We start from the raw sequence: 17,187 nt of genomic DNA on the forward strand, positions 1-17,187 counted from the left end.
TGCCATGCCAACCAAAAAACCTTACCAAATATAAATCAGAGTAATCCCCTTGCCTTCCTTTTCACATATTTCTGGCAAAAATGGAAGAAGCTGTTGTGATCTCAGCAGCTGTTTTGATACTGTTCTGTGGAGTATACTGGAGTCTCTCATCTGCTCCCACTAAAAGAGCTTGGATTTTTGGATGAATAAGGAAAGGCATACTGTCTTTCATTTGAGCTTCTCCTAGGATGAAACTGTAGAAGATACTGTTTGTGACAAAAAGAGACAGTTCCAAGGCTCTCCTGTGTTCTCTCTAAAGATTCCAGATATGTATCTTAGTGGTTTTTTTAAGATTAAAAAAAAATAGAAAAAGCTAAAAAGCTAAAATCAACTAACAGCCTGCATATTAAACAACCCACTAAATTAGCTCTCAGGGATTTTGTCTTTGCTGAACAACTGCCTGGTGTTACACGTAACAGGAAGTCCCCTTGGCTCTTTTAACAAGTTTTATCAATGTGCAGCTTACAGTAAGTGGAAACTCCAGCTTGGAACTCACAGAAAAGCTGTCTCAAATATCCACCCTGGAAAAGAGGTGCAAGACTGCAAGCAATTGCTCTTCCCGCAGATTCATGCTCCTCTTCTCCAGAGTATCCAGGCAGTGAATACTCACCTGAAGTTGCAAATCCAGCCTCTGAATTGTCCTTTACACCCTTAAAAATTCTGGACAACCCTGCACAGCTTTCTCCTGAGATGTGGGAGCTGAGAATCCTCCACCTCCAGCACCAAACAGACACAGGAAGACGAGCCATCAGGGCAGGGTTCGTCTCAGTGCAGGACACTCAGAGGAGGCAGAAAGCAGTAGCACCGCAACTCCAAGAGCAAAGCAAAGCTGCACATCAGTCTCAAGAGGAGTCAAGTGAATTCCCTGCAAGTAATCTGAGATCCTGGGGCAGCTTTTGGATCATCTCGCACATAGTTTCAACCTCTAGCACCCATGGGGCCATTGGGCTGAGGGGGCCAGGATTGTCACTGGGTGGCAGGAGGACTTCACAAGGTATCTGTGTACCTTTAAGGACCCGTGTCTTCAAAAGAGGAGAAAATCTGGGGGCGACCTGCTAAACTTTTGCTGCTGCAGCGACATTTTTAAAAGAAGCCCTATTACCTATAACAACAATATTTTCCTAACAAAAACCTGTTCCTGTTTTAACTTCTAATTTTTCTGAGAAATCTCTTCTAGATACTTTTGAGCCACTATCAATTGCTACAGATGCCGTAAATCTGCAATCACAAATACCCTCACTGTTCCATGCCAATGGTACTCTTCTCCTGATCCAGGGTTTTTAAAGATCCATCAGCCTCAGTACACCCATTCCTTGGTGAATGGGGGAGAAAGTATTTTCAGGCAGAAAAATTTAAGGAGATGCTAAAGCAGAAACCTAAATGGATGAATTGGGCCATGGAAGGCTTGAAAAACAGTAACCACGCAGAGCATAAGGAGCTTGTGTAATGTGAAATTTGACCTGTACTTCTGTCTAAAAGGAAACTGTTGTTAGAATTACAGTGACTCTTCGGCACTTTTTCCACTGCTGCAATGTAAACACTTTGTTGTACGTCTGGGCTGAGTTTGCTGAGGTGCAGCGAAAGCCACGGCCAAACTCATACATCACTTTTATTGCTCTGGTTACTTAGGTTGCTCACTATTTACTCTCACAGATGATTGAGGAAGAAGATGGCCACAGAGAAGGGCACTCTAAAAATCTTGAACAGGAGGAAACAATTATTAACCTGGGACCAGATCAGGAGGTGATAGAGAAGTTTAGACTGGCACTACCTGGTTTGCAAGGACACAAAGTCTCTTGTTGGGCAGGGCCCCTTTTGCACGGCAGGATTCACAAAGGCACTACACTATAGAGAACTTGCCAACCCCACTTCAAGTAGGAAAAGACATTTCAAAAGGATGATTTGAGAGACTTCTTGTTTCAGCCTCGGACATTCATACATGTTTTTGTACTCTTGGCTCTTCATCCCAAAGTTTTCTTTGTGGGTCCAGTTCCTCTGTTCGACTAGCAAGCTCTGGCTTGCTCCTTTCTTTCAAGTATATTCCTTTGTTTCCCTCTCACTTCAATATTCTCCTTCCCTAAGCTCTGCTGAGTTTCACCACTCATAGGTCAGCCTTCCTGGGGGTTTGTACCACCTGACATGACCCTCATCCTTTCACCTGCCAGACAGACAAGCCCAGTGCTTCAGCAGCCTTGGAAGGTACCCCTTCTCCTCTTGCCCAAGGCCAAGAAAGTCATGGATATAAGCTACATTCTGTATGCACGGAAATCTGTTATTCTTTTTATTACTAATTTTGCACAAACTGGAAAATCGAGGACAAATACTCCAGGGTTTTCTCTATACTAGCATATATTCATTATATTTGGGGGTTTGTTGTATCTACTATATCACAAACTTCATTTTCACATTGGATGTTGCCTGAGTAAGTTGATCTACATCTTAAATACATTTTCAAAGTCCTTCTCCAGAGCTAGAGACCACTCAGGGGTACTGAATAAAAGGAAAACTAATCAACACTTCCATAAATCCCCATTTTAGTTCCTACAAGGTGGTATTTTGCAAAGCACATTAACTGCTCAATATCCACACACTTCCGGACAGGGCATCTAAATTTGGATGTGAATATTAAGTCTGGTGAGGGTGAACTCCACAGAAACAAGGATTACACCTTTGGCTTCCTTGGAATCACATAGATGATTTTCTAAAAATCAAATTTCAGGCATCAAAGATGAATCACAGGAAGAGAAATTATCCATAAATGGAAAACTAGAAAGTAATTATAACTTCTCCTCTACCTCAATTAAGCATAATTAGAGAAGAAAGCAAGCTTCAGAAATTAGTTCAAAGACTCGCCTTTAAAACATCCAGAATTCAGTGTACTTCAGGTTTATTTAGATGTTTCTGACTATCCCACACGTAATTTAAAGAAAAATATTTCTCCCAGGATCTTCGGCTTCACAAGAAAATCTCTGCCACACTATACAGAGTACCTATACATGTTATAAGCAAACAATTTTTAAAAATAAAGTTCCTGAAGAACGACAAAATCTTTATGACTATTTGCACTGCCTATGGGAAAGCGCCAGGAGACAGCCGCTGGGCAGGAGGCCAGCGGGGGCTTCTGATACACATCTGGGCTTGTGTATAAACATGTTCTCCTTACAGTTTCCATTGTCCGCCCCAGCCCGTTCCTTTGGAGTATTTGTTGTACTCATTCTTGTCTTATTTACCTTTCCATAATGACTTTTCAGTGCAGAGGCCATCCCTTATCCTTGAACATTGTTTGTAAAAAGGTGCCCCATCCCTACTGGGTCCTTTAAGCAGTACTGAAATACAAATAAAATCTCTAAAAATACCATTCTACTTCTCAAACTTACGTCACCTAAGGCCAGACAAAAGAAAACTGTGTATATCCTCCTTTCCTCCTCGCTCCCTAAAGGAATGCATCCTTTCTCAGCCGTAAAGTGAGCCTGGCAATTACTGTATGTGCATGTCTGCGTTCCTGTTTGGAGCACTATAATTGTTTTACAGTCCTGACTGTGATTATCCAGTACCCACCAGAAAATCCCAGTGCTTTGATCACAGGACTCCCTACCCAGACTCGGTCAGACAAGCGGGTTAAGCAGAAGGAAGATAAAGAGGAAACAAGAAACACAGCTGACACAAAGCTAAAAGGAAGGAAACAAAGATAAAAATGCAAAAAGAAAAAACATAGGCTGAAAATAAAAAAGGGAGGAAACAGAGCCCACAGAAAAGAGAAATGAGGTGAGGCAGAGTTTAAGGAAATGTGCTTTTCTATCAGGACTAAACAGAGGTGAGTCTCTTACAAGAATACGGTACTTTTTATTTACTGCTGTTCCCTGTCAGCCCCTCTAAGGGTCATTAATTTGTTCCCCTGCCCGGCTGGTCTACCATTAATGGTGTACAAGATATCCCTTATAGACAGTCCTCATGCATTTGAGATGAAGGCAGTGAGATAGCAGAAGCAGGCACAAACAGCTTGCTCATTTGGGCAATAAAAAGACAGAGGGCTGGCAGTCAAACAGAGAACAGACAGGATATAGCAAATTACAGGGTTCTCCTTCCAGACTTTGCCATTAAGCGAATGTTTTCTGCAATGCATAGATGCCCTCTGGGCACACGACTTCTAACAATCACCATGGCTTGTTTGCTTCCTGGGCTAGGGGATTTAGCTTTTTATACCATACCCTCTGTCTGGCACAGCTCCTACCACACGCAAGGAAAGTATTGACCTTCAATAATGTGAGTTTATCTGCAAAGTAATGCTTGCAAGTAGTCCAAAACCATCTTTCCCCTCTGCCCTGGCCCTGGAGATGGTGTTCAGTTTTTCCTGTAACTGGAGAATAAACACTATATAGTTCAGGATAATCTCAGCAAAAAAAGACTTGTATGCCCCCTAAGAAATGAGCACACTGCTTTCTTTTCCATGTTTTATGAAATAGTGTTGTCAGGGTTAAGTGGTCTGTACAGGAGCCTGAGTCTTGTGATTTGCTGCTATGGGAGCTGCTGCAGCATCACTGAAACAGGCTTTCCTCCACTACATGGTTTCATGCACAGGTTTTCCATTCTTGCCACAACTGCTGTATCTCAACTGCTATTGGCCTTCCTCTATTTCTGTTTCATACTTCTGCTCTCTTTAAAGTCCCTATTTAACAGTTCTTTAAAGGACAAGCCATAAAATACAACCAACCCAGCCACCATGGTTTTTCTAGGGTGTACAGTTGGATTTTCCAGTAGTTCATGCAAAAACTTTAGAAAACAATTTAGAGGAAGTGTGCTAACCCACTACTTCCATTATGTCAGTGGTTAGAGAATGCCATACTGAAGTGCAAGATGTTCCACACAGCTTCATCTGTCTCTGCACTGATGCATGTGAAGCAACACTCCTGTAACATCCTGGCACGTTTAACACTGGCCAGCTCAAGGTTCCAGTTTGGAAATGCTTCACTCACATCAAAAGGACAAAAAATTTCTCATGATGGAGAGCAATTAAGGAACGGGGCAGGGTGGGCTTGTCAGGGAATTGTTTTCCAGGGTGTCACACAAAGGGATGCATGTGGGGTCACTGATGGCTGTGTAAATGTGTCATGGAAACTCGGACCCAGGACAGAATGATGCCAGAATTCCTGCAAGACTCTGCCTTCCCAAGGTGAATTCTGACTTGCACGATGTTAACCACCACATTCCACACATCATCTTTAACAGAAAATGCACCCTGGCCACCGTCTCACTAAAGAGGAGGCAGCATCTCTAGTAGCTGAGCAGAAGGAATTCTTCCTGGCACAGATGGACAGAAGCTTTTTATTTCATGTTTCTGAAGGGGACCCAAGAGATCATTTTGCTTGTAGTACCTCCGGCATTCTGCAATTAATTTGTCTAAATAATAGAAAGCTCATTAAAAGCTTTTGCTCATGTAAAGCAAAAGAGTTGCTATATATAATCTCTCTTGACAGATGTCCCTTGTAAAACAGATAAATTTTGCTGTGCTTGAAACTACTGAATAAAATATCACAAAAACAATTGTGAAAATCTATTAAATGAGAAGAGTGCAAACTGATTTTAGAGGCTTTCCCCACCACCTACACCAGCAGGAAATGAGGTAGGTCTGCACTGCTACTTACCTTATATCTTTTTTTACATCCAGGAACAGGACAGGCAAAAGGTTTCTCATCCCCTCCATTCATGCACATTGAACTAAGGATAGCTTCAGAGCTGATAGCACTTTCTGTAGTCCAGGACTCATCACTGTCTGATTCTTCATAGTCTACTTCCTCTTCATCATATTCACTACCTAGAAAAGCAGGGTAGTCAGATAAAACAAGAATAAATAAGAGCACAGCAAGATAACCCATTCTGCATTTATTACATCAGCTACAATGACTTGTAATTTCCCCACTTTTGTCTTTTCTGGAAGACAGTTATTTTAAATTTTATAACCGTATCTTTCTTGTAGTTATTTATTCCTTCATAAAGACACCAGTGGTTCTTTTTCTAATAACCAGGACAGGCATTATTAATATATCTTCATAAACTGTTGACTGCATGGCACAGAAAGTTCAAAGGACTGATTTTAAAATGCAGTTTCATTGCTTCTCAAACACCAGGATGCTTGCATCTTTCCCAGTGCCCTAACAGAAAATGTGCTCCCTCCCCTCCTCCAATTAAAGCTAATTTTAAGGCATTTCTTTATGCAATACAATACTGAAGAGTGTAATTCTACAGATCATAAACAGTGTAAAATAATATGTTGACAAGTCCTAATGCATTTACTAGCCCTTTGGAATTAATAGGAATTATAGCACAACATTAATAAGAATTATATTGTAGCAATTATAGTTGTGAAATTCATTCCCTCAGGTGTGGGTATAAATTGCATTGTGTGGCTGCCCTGAACAGACCGCATTATGTTCCAGATATGCTAAGACAGCCATCTGAGCAGCTGGTGCTGAGTTTATTTATTATTTTTAATTGCAATAAGTATTAATGAAATCCTCTGAAGAAGTTAAATGTGAAACAAGAGAAATTAGAAAAGCAGAATTCCAACTGTAAAAATACACTTGAAAAAAGAAAAGCAGGGGAGGGAAGAGCCGCAGCTGATTAAAAAGAAAATATATGCACAGAGGGAGAGAGAGGGAAAGCTGAGGGAAACTTCTGTGGTATCAGCAGGAGGTGGTGCTGTGTTTCCCCTCCCCTTTCTTCTTTCCCTTTCCCAGCTCTGCTAAATTTTATCCTTTCTGCTGAAAGACAATTTGGCTCCAAGTGCTGGAATAGCTCCCGCTATTAAAGACAGCTCTGTGACACTTGCATAGCTCTTCCCTCATGTGCCCTTTCAGTGCACAGCTCTGAGCAGCTCTACCCGCCGAGGAGAAAATGCAGACAGATGCCTCATGGCACTTTAAAACATTCTGAATTCACAGGGAAAACCCATACTGCCAAGTACAATGAGGTTTTAGGGGTGTTTCTGCTTCTGCTGAAACTCCATACTTACCGCCTCTTTGGACTCCCCCTTCCCCAGCATTCCCAGTCAGACTCAGCACTGAGTAACAACACGTGGCAACTGGTAGCTGCCAGCACCCAGGGCTCCTGAGCTTTGGTCAGGACAGATGTCAGGCCGTCCACATTTCTATCCCGTGGCTCCCATCTGTCTGGGATGGTGCACAGCTGAAGAGAGGGACGGTTTCCCACCAGCGACAACCGTCGACACGAGCGCACGCACAGGCCCTGCGGCACATCTGGAAAACTCTGCCCTGCCGACTGCGGCTCCTCATCCCACTCGGAATGAGCGAGAGCCAAAGAAAGCATTATTGACCTCTTAAAATATTTCTGAACTCTAGGAACAGTTAACCTAAAATGAAGTTAAGAGTTGTTATAGTTTAATTAACTAATAAAAAAATGGAGGCAAAACCACAACTCTGCTTCTACGATTTCCTGCCCTTGATTGTATCTTGATGGAAAAAATTCCTCAAGCTGTTCCTTTCAAACCTTTTAGCTCAGTGGGGTTTTTTTAAAGCAAATGAAACAGAAAACCCTATTGTAAACACATATATGCACTCCTAGGATGACAAAACATACAATTCTAAACACTGATACCAACAGTTTCTGTCTTTATAATCACCCCGCGTTGTGTGCCCCCTTAAGAGTGGGTGAGTCCGCCCAAATAGGATTTTGTCCCCCTGCAGAAAACATCATTTGCAACTGTACAACATCTCTTAGGGACACCACTCCTTTTAGTGATGATAAGGGGTATGCATTCACAAAGCAGCAATCAGTGCTCCCTAAAACTTAGTATGCAATGCAATGTATAAAATAAGAGATACAAAGAACAGTGTGGAGAAGCTGCAGTCAGTACTATTTTGCATTTCCGTAGGTTTTCCTAAAAGGATTAAGGGGTGCCCTTTTAATTTTTCTAGTAGTTTTGTACAGCAAGATCCAATTCTGTAAAAATGTTTGCCTGTACTTCAGTCAAAGGTAGACTCAGTGAGAGACAGGGGAGTCCAAACTGTGTGTGTAAGTATGTGTGAGATCACACCATCCTTATGCTTTTCTTTTCATTGGCTTACCTGAACAAAAATCCAAGATTTGGTCTAGTATACTCAAAGCAGTCCTTTAACCAGTAAAAGCAAATGCTCCATTATCTTAAGTTTTTAAATTCAGATGTTACTACAGATTTTACAAATACAATGAGCTTTTTCATATGAATGACAATATAAATATGTACTTTTTCTTGAACAAAAGAGTAATACTAATGGTGCTGTATGATTTCATATGAAGCTGGAACTGCATTCTATCACTGCTTTTATCTAACAGCGTCCTAGTGAACTCAACTGCTTCTACTTTCTTAAAAAAAAAATTTAGAAAGCCCAAAATGTATTTAAAAGGATCTTGGTATAAGGAAAATGCAAAACAATTTACTGCCTTGAAAAATTTCATTAGCAATAAAAATTCAACTTAAAATAATTATGTTGTTTCAGTTGTTATAGAAAAACAACACTGATTTAGTCATGCTTTTAACCGATTCTGCCTCAGAATTTAATTTCCTCAGTTGTCAGTGTCTAAGAGCAGCAACCCATGTGGTGCCTCACCGACTGCGTGCAACACATCAGAGCGGGGGGAAATAAAACAAGAGGAAAAACAAAAAGCACAACGCACAGGTTGGCGCTGCCATTATAAACAGCCCCTGGATGAGGTATTTTAATTAAGTGGCGCAGGGCTGAGCACGGTGGCTTTGCGAGGCCGTTCCCAGGCGGAGCTGGGCTCCATGTCAGGTGTACAAACTGCAACCCGAGCCGGCGCTGCCCTGGCTCTTGGGCAGCGTTCCCGGGGACCAGCAGCGCGCCGAGGGGAAGCGTGCAGCAGCGCACTTTGATCAAGATAGAGTTAATTGCTTGCCTTTTTTTTTTTTTTTCACAAACTTGGTTGGTGTTTCACAATTATATCTGTAAATATTTACTTTTTTTTTAAAGGAAAAAGAAAAAAAAAAAACCAAAACAAATTTAGCGCCTTTGCATTTAACCTATGGCCTGCTCCAGGGTGTAACAACTGCGTGACTTGGGCAGTGTTTGCAGTAACTCTTCAGAGAGGCCCCAGAGAGCTGCGTCGCTCCGCTCTGCTTGGATGCTGCCATGCTCATGGAAAACAGGATGCTCTGCTGGGGCACGCTGCCCTTAGGGCACTGAGCTGAGCCATTCCTGTAGCATGTGGGCCAATGGCCTCCTCACGCTTGGAAAGCAGACTGACTGTTCCTCCCACTGAAAAATATCAGAACTAGGCTTCAGAAGTCCAAATAGCAAAAAAAACACCCCCAAAACTCGACAACACACAGTTCTCTAAGACAAAGCATCTAAACATCTGGCTGATAGAGAAGCACATGGTTTCAACAAGGCACTGTACAAATATTCAATATTATTACCATAACTAAATACTAGTTCTACAATAGCAAAAAAACCCCAAAAACCCTCCCTCCTCTGGCAATGCTTTTTCTAAAGCTTCTTGCTAGATCACTGCTCTTTAACATAATATCCAGTTTCATCATCTGGCTTTCATTCAGAGACCCTACACAGTTCTACCTTGGCCCGATCTAAACCACTACTTTATTATCCAAATAACTCAGTAACATCTTCTTAATATTGCACCCGTCCTCGCATGCAATATTCCCTCAGTCCTGGCCCACAAAGTCATTCCCCCACTCCTCATTCTAGTGACCTTGCCAAAAGCCTCACTTCATCTGTGCTGCCCCCAGCAGATCAAAAAATGAAACAAAAGAAAGGCAAGGAAAGAATGCTAGCTCAGCCTTTTTTTCCCCCTGCAATTTTCCATGCTGAGACAATGCCACTACTCCTCAAAGGGGAGGCGAATTCCACTAGGCACAACTCACACAGTATGCCATATTGGAGCCAGATAGCACATAAAATTACCTGTTCTGAGAAGCCACAAAACATACTGGGTCACAAAGAGTTCCAGCAAGTTACTTCTCTTGTAATTTTCACACTGCATTTAAACAACCCATCACAAATAAGGAAGCTGTCTATGTCACAGACAAAAGTAAAGGCATGCACGAAAAGGGATTATGATTACTGCCTGCAGGGTAAGGAGCCTTTGTAGTTTGACAAAAAGCAAAACTGACCATAAAGACTTGGTCTACATCTTTGCTGCCAGTCAGTTTTCCTATCAAAATCAGTGAGACTGTCACTTAATCCTACAGGAAAGAATTCAACTCTTCAATGCCCATCTACTACTTTTTTGTTTTCCAGTAGATGAAGTCAGTAATTTAAAGAGCTCAGAAATGGTTTGCAGAGAGCTAATTCATTTGACATTCTGGAACAGATAACATCCCAGCTACACTGCTGAAAATCTGGGGCCTTATCTTTTATATTTCTGGGGTTTATTCTGTATTTACACCACTTTAGCTAAGATAGATTCTGCCTTTTGCATGAGTGAATTCATTCTATCGTGAGATTTACAGAGGATTTTCCCCTGAACTTTAAATGAATCTTGGTTCTAGCAGGTGCACAGCATTTGTTGCTACATCGCTTTTCAAATCTAAAGACTTCTCTGCTGTGCCTTTAAATATAAAAAAGGCAAAGCTGATTTAAACCAGCACAAGCTGTGTGTGCTATTTTAGTGAGCAGGATCTATCTTGACCTCTGATCAAGAACATTATAAGTTCTTCCTTTCTCCTCCCATGAAGAAAAGCAAACCCAAAACATCCTTGCCAATTATTTCTGTGACCAGAAAGCATACGTTTAAGTATACAATGAATAACTATGAGCAAATAGCTTACTGCAGTGGGAACCAACATTGCTAATGTCACCGAAAGTTCATGGTAATTCCAAGGATTTCTCATAAAAATTCAGCTTCACACTTTGTCCCGTGTGAGACTTGCAGTTTGTATTTCATAGAAACAGTTTTATGAGCGCACTTCTTAAGTTAAGAACTTTGCATTCCCATATACTGCGACAGTTTCCTTGATAAAAAAAGTGAATTATTAATATTGTGTGAATTTTGGGTTAACACTAAAGCACATTTATGGAGTTGTCAGACTTCTTCCCTCTGTGCCCATGGATGCACACAGTCATGACAATGTTCCTACAGCTGATACTCATTGTTGATCTAAAAACATATCAAGTCGTTCAAAATGAAATATTCTTCCTTCATATAAAGAACAGGAAATAAATGCTCAGAGCAATGAAACACAAAACAGTCAAATAACAGCAGCCATGAAAGTTTTTAGTCTAGAAGCTGTAGCAGGACTCTCTCAGCTGAGAGCTGGTACAGCTGGCACAATGCACTGGCTCTGCAAACTCCAGCAAAAAAAGTCAGACACTGAACCATCCAGACACACTAAGTCAGGGTCTTTACTTGCCTGCTTGTTTTGGTGGGTGGAGAGAGGGGACTCAGAGGACAGAAGCGGTTTTCAGCCTTTGTGAAATGTCCATTGAGATGAAATTCTTACATTTTCAAAAATACTTTTACCATTCATGTCCACAAAGATGATGTAGACACAACTGAAGAAAACCCAGAGAGGTTTAACAGAGCACTGTGCAGTGCTACAGACACTGGCATTTTAGATAGCCAAGTGCCATTCCAGTGTTTGGATTCAGCACCTAAATACAACAAGGACTAGGTTCACCTCAGTGAAGGCCAGAGCACGTGGGTATAAGCACACGCAGCTGAGTTTTTGCTCTTCTCCCAGTAAATATTCCCAATCCTCATTTCTGGATGAGAAGAGGCAATTCTGTGCTCAAAGCCAACTGCATGCTCGGAGCTTTGCTCTCACTGGTGGGAGCTGATTGAGATGGTTACGATTTGTCAAACAGGCACTTGCCAGGGCTGACAGAGGCCTCCATCCCTCTTCATGATCGCAACAGAGCCATGAAAATAGCAATTAGGACTGACCACCGCCTTGGCGCTGCGCCAGGCGGGGCGGGGGCTCAGGGCTGTCCCGCTGGCCACTGCCAGCCCTGCACAGCGCGTCCCGCGGGCTCTGCGGGCTGTGGCTGCTGCTGCCGGCATCCTCCTCTTCCCATGACACCAGTCAGAGCAGGATTTGGCCAGAACAATGTCTTCTGGAGAAACCACCCTTCCTTTTCTCTTTTCCCGTCCTCTCCTAGCTCAGATCAAGTATCAAGCGCTAAATAATGAGCTGTTAGGATGTATTACTGCCCAGAAGAACTAATTTTCTATTGTCTCTGGCTGAAGCAAGGCTCAGCTAATGAATAAGCACCAAGAGAATTTCAAAAATGTACCTCATGTAATGATGTGAACACAGATTCAAATACAAAGAACAGTATGTTTTTTATCATTATTTTTAGGCACAAGGCACTTGAAAGCGCTAGAGAAAATAAGTTAGGGGAAAAAAACCCCCACAAAACGCTTTTCTGTGTTTGTTTGCATCATTTGAAGAGCAGCTTTCACACTACACTTTCAGACCTCCACTGCTAGACCAAAGGAGGGGACATTTAAGCATCCAAGGTTATGGGTAGGTGTTTCTGGACATCCTCTCCCTCTCTCCCAGTCAAATGGCAACTATGAGTTGCACAGTCACAGAGACAGTCTGAAAAGATCCTTCCCCCTGCTATTTCGGAGGGTGGTACTTCAAACAGGATGAACCCACACATAGTTAAACATCCAGCACCCTAGTGTTTTAAATGACGTGGTAGATAGGTCAATTCCAACATTTCACACCAACTGCAGTTTTCATTTCAGCGCTCTCAGTGTAAGCTCATGCTGAATTTTAAGTGACTGAAAATGTATCCCATTGCAAGGTTTGGATTCACTTTGAAAAGCATGCAAACACTCCTACTGGTAAAACATAAATCTGAATACATTGCATTTTGGTATACAATGACTTTGGCTGAGCTAACCTATATGGGAAATCATATGGGAAATCACCTTAAAATGTTGGAGGTTAAGCTGAACTGATAAAGGTACAAAATAAACATAAAGTTTTATATTTAAAGTGCTATTAGTATGATATTAGTGCTACATATTCTTTTTCACTGTTGAAATGGAGAACTATTTACATACACATGAGATCTGCTCTCCATTTTGGGCTACTAGAGAACCAAAACCAACATACTCATGTTAAAAAAAAAATCCTCCAGAGGCAATACTGGGGTTGGTGGAGCAGCTGGATTCTATCTGGCCTTAGCAGTAACTGTGTGCCATTTTCTTTCCTGATATATCTGTGTCTTGATACTGGTATAGTAAAGAACAGTCTTTAAAACGAAAGCACTGTAAATCCTAATCCAAAGTTTATAAATCCGCTTGCACACCTATATAAGCAGATATGTTACAACTTATTGAATGTATAAATGCAAACAAAACACACATGTAATAAGATAAATAAATTAAAAAAAACCCTACCACTTCCAATTACTTGTGGAACAGCAACTAATCACAAAAACATGCATGTAAAGAACTGATTCTGGAAAAAAACAGTCAACTGATACCACGGCATGTGTTTTGTAGAGCAGGGCTTTCTGAGAACGCTGCAGAGGTGCTAAAGCAAATTGTTATAATGTCACTGCACAATGTGCTGTTGAGGTTTTATGGTCACACTGCGCCAATAGTCTCGGGAAGTTATTTTGCATTCTTATATAAACTTTTCCCCCCAATCCTGTTTTCCACAAAAAAGGGCTTTCAATAATGTACAATCTTGTGTTTATACACAGTACAGGAAAAACATGATAAACCCAAGAACACAATCTCTGCTTTAAACATATTTAAAAACTAGATTTCTACAACTTCATGTAAACAAGAATAAGCTGTTAAACACGCCCCCAAAAAGAACATAACCTTCCTGTAATTAAATGGCAGTGTTTTACATGGCACTTTTTAAAAATCATGAAAATAAAAAAAGCAAATAAATAAATAAATCCAGCAGACCCCTCCCAATTCGAGGCTTAACCTGCAAAGTAATGTAACAGTAATAAAACCTATGCCAGCTGGAATCCTTTCTTTTTCTGGCTTTGGCATGAGAAGCAAGAGCAGGTATATGTTTAAAGAAAAACAAAGTAGGACATTTTCCACCTTTAGTCACAGGATGTTAATTGAACTCTGGCAAATGTTTAAAGATATTCGCAAAATGTTCAAAAAAGAATTAAAACCAGTTGGGGCTGAGAAAAAGAAACAATCCATCCTTCCTCCCCTCCCTTCTCTCCCCTCAAACATCTGTTCCAAACTTATACTCCAAAAACCACAGTGAGGAACAGTCATAATTAATGTTATTTTGGCTTTTTAGTTGCTAGGCCTGCATTCCGAGGTTAGAAATACAAAAATACAAGTTCAGGGCACGATTACCGTACTTAAGGGCTCTCCTGGTGCATGTAACAAAAGTGCAGTTTTTCTTTTCTCTTCTTTACCCCATTTTATAAAGAAAGATAAGAAAAAAAGAGAAACGGTACCAGGAAACAGTTCCATGTTGAAGATAAAGGATTACAATAAAAAGTACCTACATAAATGAACTGCACTTTATGAAGCTATGAAAATACATTTGAGACATGTTTTATACATGCTTTACAGCTGCACAAAAGCTATCCAGCCACTTACAGTGCAGGCCATAAAACTGCTAACGCACACGGTCCCTCCGCACCCCAACTGCCGTGCCGTGCCCCCAGCGGCGTGCAAATCCTGCAGGGATGCACTCAGCTCCCACCAGGCTCCCCCCTCCCCGAGGCACTGCTATCACTGTGCAGGTACAGCCTGCACTACACCAGGAGCGCTGCTGATTTCAGTGGGATCTAGCCGGGCAGGGATTTCCAAGGTGCTCCCGTGTGAATGGGCTGCAGCGCGCAGCGTGCACGTCAGCCCTGGCGCAGCGCACGGAGGACCAGGGTGCGGAGGAGCCGCAGAGGTGCAAGACAGCTCAGTGCTTTTTCAGCAGCTTGGGGCTCAGGAAATTTCATGTTTGTGAGGCCCAAGAGAGCTACAAACCCCTGACCAGCAACAAGGGAGGCAACGGCAAATTCTCCACTTCAATGCACTGAAGGGCCGGGAGGATTTAATGTGCATGAATATACACTGACCACTTCTCTCTGCCTGCTTTTGAAGCTCTGACCATCTAGATTTAAGAAACATCATCAGCATGATTTGAGAGCTAGCCCTAAGACTCAAAATTACCAGTAGGGGCTAAAATGGCTGTCAACTACTAAGCAAGAATGAAGGCTTTTTTCATTTTAATTACACAAAAAAATCTACAGGAAAGATTTGTTGTGTTCTTCATTAATCCTACTTTGTGTTTCTCAGAAAGAAATTAACCCAAGCATAAGAACACATTTGGTGGGGAGTCATGTCTCCTCTCTCATTTTTAAAGACAAAGATTCTGATAAAAGAAAATGTGCACTGTGCCTGTTACGCTGTCACAAACCTTTCTTTGAGGCTGTCATTGTTTCAGTCAGGTCTACAAACCTTATGTTAGCAAGTGTGAGTTGTTTCAGGTGATATATCACTGGGCTGAAATCAAAGTAGTTTTCAAATTGCTGTTTTCCATTGCTCCTTGGCTTCTTGTATCCTTCGACATTAGAGGGAGAAGTGCTCAGAAATAGCTGTGAATGGCACTGTCTGACTATATATGGAAAAACCTTTCAAGAGGGAGACTATGCCAGCAAGGACAAAGCACCAGCCTTCATCCCCAGCAAGATGTCTTCCACCTGCCAGGCCACAAGCGCCAAAAAGACAAGAGGATCTTGTGGTTTTAGGGGCCAGCAAATGTTTCACGGTTTTTAGTTCACTTGGAAACACACAAAAGCTACGAAGAACCCTGTTTTTCCTAAAATGTTACATACTTTTGAGAATCTTGTACTGGCTAACATCAACTCATGATACACCATTTCCCCTGTGAAGTAAACCTCTCTGGGTTATAAGTCATTGAGTGTGAAGTCGTATGCTAGTCCTTGCTTTTTATTACTTCTGATTTGCTTTGGCCACAATGCAAGGAAAACGCAAACATTTGCTTAAGTTTCATCATCTACATCACACATGAAGTGCCGCCTAAATGAGTCTGGCTTTTTTTCTGCTAAACCCTAACACTGCTGTCAGTGTGCAGACACGCAGCACCAGTGGACATGGAGTAATTTTTTCAGTCCTTGAGGTACTGCAGTGGTACAGATAAATCCCATTTAATGTAGCAGTGTACTATACATATATGTATAAGTGTAAGTATATATATGTGCATATATACAAACACACCTAAATTTAAATAAACATCTAAAAGTTCCATGTGGCCACTACTGCTTCTAACTTGGAGAAAAACATTTGTGTTTTCAGCTAGGAATTTTCAAGATAATTAGCAGATTACTTACAAAGCTAAATAGTAAATAAATAAATAAAAATCCTTCCACCAATTGGCCCTTGAAGTATAAACACACAAACATGAATGCCATCATTGTTACCCAGAACCGCTGAAGCAACTTTTTGAGTGTCATTCCTATGTTAAACCAGTTATGCCACAAGCTGTGAAAGGCAGACACAATGCGCCGTCTACAAAGTGTGTATTTTTCACACATTTGGAGAAAGATAGGTCTGTGTGTGACGGGTGTGCTTGTGCACAAAAATCCCTATCCTATCAAAAATTAACACAGACATAATCTTTACTTTTAAGCTTATTGTACATTTTTTGTTCTTGACACTGTTAAAAATGGTTTGCCAGGGTAGGCTACTACGATGGGGATTATAAAATAGTTCCTGTGCTTGGAAGTACTTTAAATCTACAAGCCATGTTTCTATTGCTGCTTTGTAGCTCAAAACCCAAAACTAGTGATGATTTTATGAGTTGCTGTAGTCTAGACAACTCAGTTACTTTTCAATTAAATTGTTCCTTGGGGAGACTACTGTGAAAATTCCCATACAATTAATTACAGGTATGTGCAATTAAAATACAATTCTACAGCACAGTAGCTTTACAATTGCTGGTGCAATTTATGTCTGTATCAAACAAGAATGTCCTGAAGGGGCTGGGAAGATGAAGTACAACACGAAGTCCAGATTACATGTAAAGCTACCTGTAGTGAACGAGATGAAATAAAAGGTAGTGTTAAATTTTGGAGTGCCTTTTCCTCTGGTCAGATTCAGAATTCTACTGGAAAGCACAAAATCCAACAACTGAACTAATCTTCTCAGAACATATTT

General features: G+C 41.3%; 1 protein-coding gene across 1 annotated transcript in view; it reads right to left on the reverse strand.

The window, feature by feature from the left end:
• JAZF1 (JAZF zinc finger 1) overlaps nucleotides 1–17,187 on the reverse strand; it is a 188,834-nt gene that overhangs the window by 3,033 nt on the left and 168,614 nt on the right. Inside the window, exon 4 of the mRNA XM_038129259.1 lies at nucleotides 5,682–5,851. Coding sequence (XP_037985187.1) covers nucleotides 5,682–5,851 — 170 coding nt within the window. The remainder of the gene's footprint in view (nucleotides 1–5,681; nucleotides 5,852–17,187) is intronic.

Source organism: Motacilla alba, chromosome 2 (genome assembly GCF_015832195.1).
Source record: "Motacilla alba alba isolate MOTALB_02 chromosome 2, Motacilla_alba_V1.0_pri, whole genome shotgun sequence".
Taxonomy (NCBI): Eukaryota; Metazoa; Chordata; class Aves; order Passeriformes; family Motacillidae; genus Motacilla; species Motacilla alba.